The 11,639-nt window shown below is 45.6% G+C and overlaps 1 protein-coding gene across 1 annotated transcript in view; it reads left to right on the forward strand.

Moving 5' to 3' along the window:
• The window catches only part of LOC116399892 (coiled-coil domain-containing protein 180-like), a 13,347-nt gene extending 1,925 nt beyond the window's left edge, over window positions 1–11,422 (forward strand). The window contains exons 7-26 of the mRNA XM_031877354.1: window positions 80–125; window positions 218–312; window positions 389–558; window positions 643–812; window positions 991–1,168; window positions 1,237–1,383; window positions 1,494–1,638; window positions 1,718–1,834; window positions 1,921–1,998; window positions 2,905–2,988; window positions 3,818–3,954; window positions 4,029–4,066; window positions 4,188–4,271; window positions 4,370–4,505; window positions 5,830–6,012; window positions 9,695–9,820; window positions 9,912–10,008; window positions 10,091–10,190; window positions 10,927–11,077; window positions 11,205–11,422. Of these exons, the coding sequence (XP_031733214.1) occupies window positions 80–125; window positions 218–312; window positions 389–558; window positions 643–812; window positions 991–1,168; window positions 1,237–1,383; window positions 1,494–1,638; window positions 1,718–1,834; window positions 1,921–1,998; window positions 2,905–2,988; window positions 3,818–3,954; window positions 4,029–4,066; window positions 4,188–4,249 (1,467 nt within the window). The 3' untranslated portion in view covers window positions 4,250–4,271; window positions 4,370–4,505; window positions 5,830–6,012; ... (3 more) ...; window positions 10,927–11,077; window positions 11,205–11,422. The remainder of the gene's footprint in view (window positions 1–79; window positions 126–217; window positions 313–388; window positions 559–642; window positions 813–990; window positions 1,169–1,236; window positions 1,384–1,493; window positions 1,639–1,717; window positions 1,835–1,920; window positions 1,999–2,904; window positions 2,989–3,817; window positions 3,955–4,028; window positions 4,067–4,187; window positions 4,272–4,369; window positions 4,506–5,829; window positions 6,013–9,694; window positions 9,821–9,911; window positions 10,009–10,090; window positions 10,191–10,926; window positions 11,078–11,204) is intronic.
• The last annotated feature ends 217 nt before the right edge of the window (window positions 11,423–11,639 follow it).

Here is an 11,639-nt window from a genome sequence, read left to right on the forward strand (position 1 = left end):
GTAAGACCAGGTAAAGTGACTACTCAGCTGGTAGTTTAAAGGTGTAACAGGTGAGTCACAAACTGTTCTTCCTCCTCAGAGTCCAGAAGAACTGGAGAACCTCCTCCCATCATCCACCAAACCGGGTCAGTCTGTCTTCAGGTCCAGGATTCACTTATGAACTGGTGTTGAACTGGTTCGGTCCAGTCTGAACTGGTTTGTTTGGTTGTTTGTGTAGAACACAGTGAGGAAGCTGAACTACAGAAACCAGACAAGATGATGCAGGAGGAGGAGTCAGGCCCTGCCCAGCCCTCTCCTGATTGGTTGGCTGAGGTGAAGCTCTGACCAATGACAAACAACGACTCACTTCTGATGGCTCCAGATGAACCGTGTGTGTGTGTGTGTGCAGGCGGATTCCTGTCTGCTGGATCTCAGCGACATCAGCAGTGATGTCACGTTTACATCATCCAGGGGTGTAACCTATAGTGGCCCTGCCTTCAGATGCCCTGCCCCAGACCTGCAGCTAGAAACACACCTGAGCCTGTTTCCAGTGGAGCTGCTCACACACACACTGAGCAGGTACACACACACACACACACACACACACACACACACACACACACAGTGTAAACAGGATTGTGTGTGTGTGTGTGTGTTGTTCAGGACGAGGAGTTTGTTCTTCGATCATTTTGAGAAACATTTTCACGACGTCTTCAACTCAGCCGTTACCACGGTGACGGACAGGAAGGAGGCGGCAAAATCAGACCAAGAACTACAACTGAAGGAGCTGAACTACAAAAACATCCAGACACACGTATACCAACAACGCCTGGGTAACACACACATGCACACACACACACACACACACACACACACACACACACACACACACACACACCTCTGTGTGACCTTCTTCCTGATCCCAAAATCTTTAAACTGCAGAATGAAAATAATGTCTTTGTGTGTTTGTGTGTCTTTGTGTGTGTGTGTGTGTGTGTGTGTGTGTGTTAGCTGAGCTGCAGCTCCACAGACAGCAGGTGGACCTTCACTGTGAGGAGGTCTCTGAGGTGTTGACCTCCTGCCGGGTGGATCTACAGGATGTGCAGACCTCCATCAGCAGGAGGAACCAGGAGTTCAGCGTCTGTCTGTCCATTATGGAGGACGTTTTGACAGCTAACAGCAGCCGACGGTAAGAACTGATCTGAGGTCAGCTCACAGGCGTGTCTGTCTCTTTATTACCTGTCTGTCTGTCTGCAGGCTGAAGGCTCTGAGCTCCACCCTGCAGGACCGTCTGGATCAGCATATCAAAGACACCCAGCACTGTCAGACCGCCTTCAGACAGACAGTCCACCACAGACTGGACCAGCTCAGAACCAGAACCACGAGGCTCCTCAACTCCTTCAGGTAACAACTGGAAGACCCTTTAACTTGTCTGTCTGTCTGCCTGTCTGTCTGTCTGACCGTTTGCCTGTCTGTCATCTGTCTGACTGTCTGTCTGTTTCCTCCTCCTGCAGGTTGTTCAGTGAAGGAGGTGACGTTGCTCCCCCGGAGCTGAGGTTGTTCCAGAAGAGGCTGAAGGAGGAAACCAGACAGATCAGTGTGACGGAAGAGTCCATCTACTCTGAGCTGGAGGGGTCTGAGTCACAGAGTCTACAGCAGGTCTGACCTCTGTCTCTTATTTATATCTACAATCCACCAGATGTTTACGTTTCACTTCCTCTTTGTGCTCCTCCTCCAGCTGAAGGAGGCGTTGGCTCCTCTAGAGGAGAAACTCTGCTTCCTGAAGTCTGAGGTGGACTTCATGGAGAACATCCTGGAGATCATGAGCAGCACACAAGTTCACATCAAGGCTGAAGTACCTGTCTGTCTGACCGTCTGTCTGTCTGATTGTCTGTCTATCTGTCTGTCTGACCGTCTGTCTGTCTCTCTTGTTTGAATCAGACAAACAGCAGTAAACAGCAGCAGGTCGTCATCAGCAGCATGTTGGAGGATCTGAGGAGGATGATGGAGAACACACAGGTACACACAGGAACACACAGGTATACACACAGGTACACATAGGTACACACAGGTACTGTGGTTGTTGATTTTCTTTGAAGAGACTGGTCACAGATGAGGTTGGAGTCGAAGATCAACTTTTCAGAATTCTTTAGTGGACATGAATCATGGGAGGAAAATTACAGCTTGCTAGGCTGTAGGATTACTTCAACTAAACTAAAAAGTTACACGTTCTTTATACTTGTCAGTCTACACACAGGTGGGGGTTGAGACACACACATCATTGTCTGGCTCCCCATCCATACATTGGATGTTAACTAATCTAAACCATATGTTTGAACCTAAAGGTAAAGTAAAATAAATGAAGAACCCTGGCACCCCAGACCCAATCTGTTCAACCAGGGTGTGCCTGGTCACACAAAGCTCAACTTACAAAATTGAAAATACAGTTATAAGTTGTGTAGAGAATGCACATATGCTGCTATAATACAACGTACAATGTTATCAATCCTAACATGTATATACAAGAGATATAAAATATCTCCACAGTACCCACAGGTATACACAGGTACACACAGACAGGTACACACAAGAACAACCAAGTATACACACAGGTATACACACAGGTATACACACAGGTACACACACAGGTACACACAGGTACCCACAGGAACACATAGGTACACACAGAGGTACACACAGGTATACACACGGGTACACACAGGTATACACACAGGCATACACAGGTACAAAATACTACAGCTGTAGCACTTCTTATTAGGGTGGTGTTGTAGTACTGTTGTATTACTACCCCCGTCAGTACTGTAGTACTATAAAACCTTGTACTTCTGTGATGATGTAGAAAGAACAAGAGATCAGTAAGTCTCTGTTTATTGTCTGTCTGTCTGTCTTCCTGTCTGTCTGCAGGTGCCTCCTGATCAGGTGTGTTCTCTCCTGTCATCAGTCAATGAAGAACTCAGGAAGTGCTGCCAGTACCTGGACTTTTCATTGGTACGGTACCTCCTGTTTACTTGGACTACCTTTAATTAATCTACATGGACTACCTCCCGTTTACCTGCACTACCTTTAATCTACATGGACTACCTCTTGTTTACCTGGACTACCTTTAATCTACATGGACTACCTCTAGTTTACCTGGACTACCTTTAATCTACATGGACTCCCTCCCGTTTACCTGGATTACCTTTAATCTACATGGACTATCTCCCGTTTACCTGCACTACCTTTAATCTACATGGACTACCTCCCGTTTACCTGGACTACCTTTAATCTACATGGATTACCTCCCGTTTACCTGCACTACCTTTAATCTACATGGACTATCTCCTGTTTACCTGGACTACCTTTAATCTACATGGACTACCTCCCGTTTACATGGACTAACTTTTGTCCACCTGGACTACCTCCTGTTTACATGGAATGCCCCTTGTCTTCCTGGACTACCACTTGTCTTACTGGAATTCCTTTTGTCTGGACTACTTCTTGTCCAGCTGGAACGGTAAATGGAATGTACTTGTATATCTCTTGTATACCCTGGACTACCACCTGGACTACTTTGGACTACCCTGGACAACCCCAGACTACTCTGGACTACCCTGGACTACCACCTGTCTGATCATCACCCTGATGTTCTGGGGACTATCCTGTTCCAGTGGATTTACAAATTTCTTCCTGAACTAATGTCTACTTAACTGGACTACGTCTGGTCTACGTGGCCTTTTGACTATCTGGTCCACCTGCTGTCCTAGATCTAAGTCTACTATGTGTTCTACTTAACCCTCCATGTGGTTTACCATGTGTGTGTTATTTGTGTGTTTAGGGCACCACCCTCTCAGTTCCTCCTAAATCCAGGAAGCAGGTCCGGTCCGCCCCACCTCCTGGTTTACTGCAGACAAGGAGGACAGGTGTGGACCTCCTGGATGACCCTGTTGTGGGCGTCATCAAGTCCCTGAACAGGTACATAACTAGTACTGCAGGGAGTACTGTCAGCTCTGTTTGTGGTACCTGATGTTTTCTTTCTGTCCAATCAGGTTCAGTCTGATCCAGGATGACAGAAGACCAGCTGCTGGTAAAATCTTCTAAACCTGTTGTATGTATATGTGTTGATCACCTGTATTGATCACCTGTGTTGATCACCTGTATGAACACCTGTATTGATCACCTGTGTTGGTCACCTGTATTGATCACAGGTGTGTCTGTGTTGCAGCTCCTTCAGCTCCACCCTGAACTCTGTGTTGTGGAGAACCAATGACGTCATCCTGCAGGTTGCTGAGGTAACAGAGACTCACTGTCAGTGGAGCATGTGAGCGGTGATGTGGATCAATGTGGACTTTAACAGATCTGTCTGTCTGTCTACCTGTCTTTCTGTCAGGACTTCTACCAGCATTGTGGTCTCAGCAGGTTCCTCCTGCTTCCCGACAGTTTGGACCAATGGGCTGAGAGCATGCAGCAAAGGCTGCTGGGATACCAGGAACAAACCAGAACGTTTCTGTGCACCAGCAGAGAGGGTAGACACACACACACACACACACACACACAGATCTATGAGGATCCTCATTGATGTAAAACCAGGGGTACATCCCAAGTCTCTTAATTCTCATTTCCTTGCTCCTCGATCCTCGCTTGAACCGGAAGTTGTTCTGCGCCGCCATATTGACGGCCGTCCCAAAGCTCTTAATTAGCTCTGAGGATCGAGGAGGGAGGAGGGATCTCTGAGGAGCCATGAGCGAGGACCCACGAGAACAGACTTACAGGAAGTCTTTTAACGGCCGACACGCCCCCTCATTGTTCATCTGTCATGTGATTGGACGCTGCAGACGATCGGACTGATGAGATTTTTTTCAACATGTAAACAGTGAAGACGGATCACAAAAACTCAAGCTTTAGATTTGATTCGTTTTCTGATTCAACATCTGGTTTAAATAAATGTTCATTGTAGTCTGAACAACAAAAGGACCAGAAACAACTTTCTACAAAGAAAGATTTGTGTTTTCATGATCTGAACTTTTATTATGGAAACAATTAAAGTCAGAGGGAACTGGAGAGACGAAACACTTATAAACACTATATATATATATATATATATATATATATATATATATATATATAGAGAGAGAGAGAGAGCTAGAAAGACTTTTCACATCATTTCATTCAGTCACGTGAGGCTGTTCATTCCAACATTTAAGAGAAACAATAATCATATTCTAGGTTATTTAATATCGACGTCACAATCTGAATTTCAAAACGTACAGACGCAAATAATTCATAAATAAGACGATCGCATTCCGCCGGTAGAAATGGATCCTGCGCTTATAAACAGAACACAGGACACAGTTTGTTAACAGACTACAGAGAGAAACACCTCTACAGTGGTGATTACTGTGTGTCTTTATTAGTTATTAGTATTATTAGTTACTGTTATTAAGTACAGTGATCATGTGAACAGACACAAACTTATCAAAAGTCTCTCCAGCTGTTAAAGCCGACTGACAGCTGATCCGACTGACAGCTGATCCTCCGTCATCAGAAACAGACGTCGCTTCACGTGACGCAACTGAGGAAAGGACGTCTCATGTCTCTGAAAACATATTGCCTCGTTCCTCTCTCCTCGCATGGTTTCCTCCATGCATCCCTGGTGGGAGGGACTAAGACGCAAGGAAAGGACCCAAGTGAGGGAAACGGGGATGCAATTAAGAGACTTGGGATGTACCCCTGGTGTGAAGTCTGTGAAGGTCTTCAGACGTCCTCACAAAGATAGAAATACAACATGTCTCATCCTGCCTGTCTCTACCTGTCTGTCTCTACCTGTCTGACTTTACCTGTCTGTTTCAGAGTTGGAGACACAGCGGTCTCTGACGGAGAGTCTGCTGCTTTCATTACCTGAAGTTTTGATTAGTAACCATGAGCAACGACATGGGGAGGAGCTTATTGAGGAGATGGGCAGAGTTCGAGTGAAGCTGGAGGAGACGCTGGCAGCCAGCGAGGAGGACAAGATGTCCACAACATTCACAACATGTCTGTCTTCATCTGTCTGTACTTACCTGTCTGTTCTAACCTCTCTGTCCTCACCTGTGTGCCTTCACCTGTCCTAACCTGTCTGTCCTCACCTGTCCTAACCTGTCTGTCCTCACCTGTCTGTCCTCCCCTGTCTGTATTCACCTGTCAGATAAGATAAGATAGATAAGATAGACTTTATTGTCCGGAAGGAAATTTGTCTTGGAAACATACATAGTCATAGACAGTGTCTGCCGTTAAAACAATACAAATAACATATTGCATACATACATTACATACACAGACTGTCGCCAGTTCCACACACAGTACCTACAGTAGATGCAAAAGACCAGCCAACAAATAAATTTCAAACTGCTCGTTGTAGCACGCACCAGTAGTGTATAGTTAAGATAATAAAAATAAAAATCCGTGTTACAGGAGTCAAGCTTGCCATTTAGGGCTTTGATGGACAAGGGGACAAAGGAGTTCTTAAAGCGGTTGAGCCTGCACTGGGCGACTCTGAAGCGTCTGCCTGAAGGAAGAAGCTGGTATTCAGAGTGGAGGACATGGGTGGGATCTGAAATAATCTTCTGGGGCAGTCTGATGATAGTTTCATCAAAGATGGCCTGGATTGTGAGATGCTGTCTGACTCCGTTGACCTTCATGGCTCTTTGTGTTAGCCGGGTGATCTGGGCTTTCAGCTGTACACTGAGGTTGCCAAACCAGGCTGAGATGCCAAACCGCAGGATGCTCTCAACTATGGCGTGGTAGAAGAGGAGCAACACTTTCTGGTTGACACCACTGGTAACCACTGGTGAGTGGTCTCCAATGTATTTGGGGTTGAATACCATCTCCTCTGTTTTCCTAAAGTTGAGGATGAGGAAGTGTTTGTCGCACCACTGGACAAAGTTCTGAATCTCATGTTTGTACACAGCTGTATCCGATATGTCAGACATGAGACCCAGGATGGCTGTATCATCAGAAAACTTGATCATGTAATTGTTAGCAGTGCTGCATGTACATTCATTAGTGTACAGGGTGAACAGGGCTGGTGAACTGACGCACCCCTGGGGGGCGCTGGTGTTGATGGTAAAGGGTTCAGACAAGGTCCTGTTCACCCTGACCTGCTGGGTAAGGTTGGTGAGGAATGAGTGCTACCACTTAATAGTGAAGGGGTTGACATTTATCAGCTGCAGTGTATTCAGGAGAACATGAGGCTGTATGGTGTTAAAGGCTGAACTGAAATCTACAAACAACAGTCTAGCATAGGCCCTCGGATTCTCGAGGTGTTTAGTCACTAGGTGCACTATACTGTTGGTTGCATCATCAGTGCCTCTCTGCTGTGTGTATGCAAACTGGTAGGGATCTAGCTGTGGGCCTACATCCAGCCGTAGTTTGCTCACCATGAGCTTCTCCATACACTTCATCACAACAGAGGTTAGAGCAATAGGTCTAAAATCATTATTCTCCTGTGGACAGGGTTTCTTAGGGACCGATATGATGATTGCCTTTTTCCATTGTGTTGGTACAGTGTGAGAATCTAGGGACCTCTGGAAAATGGGTACCAGGCAGGTGTCAATTCATCTGCACATGTTTTTAATAGAAAAGCAGAGATACCATCTGGACATGTGGCCTTGTTGACATTGATTTGCTTAAGGACCTTGTTGACGGATTTATGGTCAATCTCTAGCCTGTCAACATCATCAGTAGCAATACTATCAAGCACCATGTCACATTCAGCAGAGAAGTCATAATTGTCAAACTGCTTGTAAAAAACATTCAGCTCATTTGCTTTAGCCAATTATACAACATATAATGATGTTTTTGTGGGTTTCATGTTGGTGGCTGTTTTCATGGAGTTACATAGTGTTTTAGAGTTCATAGCATGGAGGTTTTCCTCTATTGCCTCCCTATGGTGTTCCCGAGCTTCTTTCAGCCTCTGGTTCAACTCCTTTTGTACAGTTTTTAGTTGTAGGTGGTCGTTGGTCTTAAATGCCTGTTTTTTTCTTTTAATACAGTCCTTGACGTCCTTTGTTGTTTGGATAGACTTTTATTGTCCTTTTTGGAATCACAGTGTCAACACAAAATGTTATGTAACTTGTGGTAACTTCTGTGGCATTGTCCAGGTTTGGCTCTCCAGAGAAGGTATCCCAGTCTGTACATAGAAAGCAACCTCTCAGTGTTTCCATGCTGTCATCTGTCCATGCATTGATAGATTTAACCAGAGGTTTACTGCTCTTCAGGGCTGTCTTGTATGTGGGGATCAGATGAACGGTGTTATGGTCAGAGTTAGACAGGGGTGGTTTAGCTATGGCTGTGTATGCATGTTTTACATTACCATAGCACTTGTCTAAAGTCCGATTCTTGCTGGTATCACAGTTAATATACTGTTCAAAACCTGGCAATGCAATGTTTAAGTTGCAATGATTAACATCTCCCATGATGAAAATCTGGGCGTTTGGGGTGCGCTGTAGTTGTTCGTGAACACAGTCTGCCACCTGTGCCGCAGGCCTCGAGACATTGCCATTGGGAGGTACATAAACAGAGCAGATGAGGATATTACTAAACTCTCGAGGTAGGCAGAACGGCCCGAGACTCACACATAACAGTTCCACATCAGGGTTACAGATTTTCTCCCAGACTGTGTGCTGTCTGCACCACTTGTCATTTATGTACAAACAGAGCCCGCCCCCTTTGCTTTTCCGTGACAGCTCGCTTCTGTCAGAGCGAATGTGTGAGAACCCCTCTATACCAACACAGCAGTCAGGGATCTCTGGGTGTAACCAAGTCTCGGTGAAAAGCATGATACAGGTCTCACGGTACTCAAAGCATACCCTTGTCAGGAGTCGGAGTTCGTCCATCTTATTCCTCAGCGACCTTACGTTACTCAGAATCATAGATGGCAGGTGCGGTCGATTGCCTCTTCTCCGTAGCCGTTGTCGTACACCTCCTCTCCGGCCTCTTTTCCGCAATCGCTGCCGACGTGGAGCTCTAATGTCTTCCGGCACATTGTTGAGGAGCGATCCGAAAGGATCTGCTGTGAGCTTATCTCCATAGTGGCGTAGAGACAAGAGCGCTTCCCTCGTGTAAGATAGCGCCTGGTTGGTACTTGCCCAAGCCAGTGTAGCCTTGCAGGTGGTGAAAAGTTCGGACAGGAGCAGTAACGCCACCAGAAAAAAATCCCAAAACACACGCCATCATATAGTCCTTTTGTCTTGATCATACGAATTGAACATAGGGCAAACCGATCGTTCACAAAAAGCCAAACAAACAACAAACAAACAGCAGCACAGGTACGCATATCCGTGTCGCCTGCAGAGCAGCGCCAGTGTGACACACCGGTGTCCTCATCTGTCTGTCTTTACCTGTTCTCACCGGTCTGTCCTCACCTGTCTGTCCTCACCTGTTCTCACCTGTCTATCCTCACTTTTGTGTCATCACCTGTCTGTCCTCACCTGTCTGTCCTCACCTCTCTGTCCACACCTGTCTGTCTTCACCTGTCTCTCTGCACCTGTCTGTTCTCACCTGTCTGATCTAACCTGTCTGTCCTCACCTGTCTGTCCTCGCCTGTCTGTTCTCACCTGTCTGTCCTAACCTGTATATTCTCACCTGTCTGTCTTCACCTGTCTGTCCTCACCTGTCTGTCCTAACCTGTCTATTCTCACATGTATGTTCCAACCTATCTGTCCTCACCTGTCCTCAGCGTGTGAACATCCATCAGCTGCGAGTGTCTCTCAGAGACGACGATCTTCAGAATGTGAACATCAGAGAGGAGCTCAGACAGCAGCAGCTGCAAAGCTCCATCTGCTCTTTACACCTGGAACTACAGGTAGGAGGGGGAGGAGTCAGTGGGACAGCTGTTAACACCAGTACCTGTCACACCTGCAGCACCTGTGTGTTTTCTGTGTTTGTGTGTTCAGGTGTGTGTGAGAGTCAGAGGGGAGGAGTTTGTGACATCACTGTCCCGTCTGACAGAGCAGCTGTTCTCTCAGCTGGAGGAGCTGCTCACATTTGAAGGTGACTCACCTTTGACCCGCCTCCTTTTACACCTGTGTACCTGTGACCTTCGGGTCATTAAGCTTCCTGTTTGTTTCCATAGAAACAGAGGCAGAGCAGCACTCTGACATCAACACCGTCACCACAGAGACGGAGGCTGAAACAGGAAACAGCAGGCAACACCTGATCTCTGACCTGTTACTGTGAGATCATGAATAGACATTAAACACTTTAAACAAATCAGGTTATTTTTAACAGCAGTATTCCCTTTACACAGTAGCAGTTAAAATATGGTTATAATGATTCTGATAATAGATATTCAGCCGGTGTTCACAACTTTATCTTCATGTGTGTAAGAGATGCAATTTGAAATATACACCTTGAAAACTGCAAACCTATCTACGTCACGTTTTTATGTTTGTTCAATTCTCAGTAGTGATAACTAAATGATATGCTTATTATACATATTACAAACAAAAACACTTTAAAAACTCTAAAAAAATTATTTAAATTAATCATTTCTTTTTTTGGTATTTTGGTCAGACACATATGCAACGCTGATTACCGTAATATGTGTGGTATTTGTTATAAATATACGTTGGTACATAGAGGGTGACAATAAGCTGTACTTGGAGGGACTTAGGACCCAGGGGAATGTAGGTGAAGGAAACAGGAAGAGACGGAAGAGACACCACACAAACAGCTGTTCACCGCTCGCTGCCCGGTTCTTGTGTTAAAAATGTCCGCTTAATAATAAAAAAAAAGCGTTATTATCGCGTTAACTTGCCCAGCCCGAATATATATATACATATTTATATCACAGAACACTTTACAGCCAATGACGTCATCACAAATCTTCACAATAAAAGCCCTCCATCACCTGTGTGTGTGTGTGTGTGTGTGTGTGTGTGTGTGTGTGTGTGTGCGTGTGTGTGTCAGGACCTGGTCTGGTATCCCGTACCTGTCCCCCACCAACAGTAACGATGACCCATCATCCAGTTTTACTACGCCAACAACAGCATCCATCACCACAACCAGGTGCACCCTGGGACATCAGGCTGTCATTGAGCAGAGAGACGCTGCTGTGAAGGTACACACACACACACACACACACACACACACGCAGAGGACTGAACATAATGTTACGTTAGTGATTAATGTGATTAATGAGTGTGTGTGTGTGTGTGTGTGTGTGTGTGTGTGTGTGTTTGTCTCAGAGGTTCGAGCAGCTGTTCAGGTCGGAGTCGTCACGTTCAGACGACGACCAACGAGGAAGACTGAGTGAACTACAGAACTGGAACACACACTGGAGACAGCAGATACACACTCTGAAACACACACACACACACGTAGGCTGAAGTGTGATACCAGCAGCTGATTGGCTGTTTGCTGTGCAACCTGTGTTGATGTCTGTTAATAAACCACAGAAGAAGAAAAGGAACAGAGTCTCGACTTGTTTTAGTTGTTGCTCCAGGTGACGATCTGGAGTCATCACCTGAACACCTGAATACCTGAGCGCCTTAACACCTATACATAAAACATTATATTAACAGGATGTTGATTTAAAGTGAAACCGTCACTAGCATTAAGCTAACTACACATCAACGTTGAAAGTAATCTAAAATAAACAAAATAAAATAAAATGTAGTTTC

The sequence above is a fragment of the Anarrhichthys ocellatus genome, unplaced genomic scaffold (genome assembly GCF_004355925.1).
Source record: "Anarrhichthys ocellatus isolate YVR2014 unplaced genomic scaffold, GSC_Weel_1.0 scaffold134, whole genome shotgun sequence".
Taxonomy (NCBI): Eukaryota; Metazoa; Chordata; class Actinopteri; order Perciformes; family Anarhichadidae; genus Anarrhichthys; species Anarrhichthys ocellatus.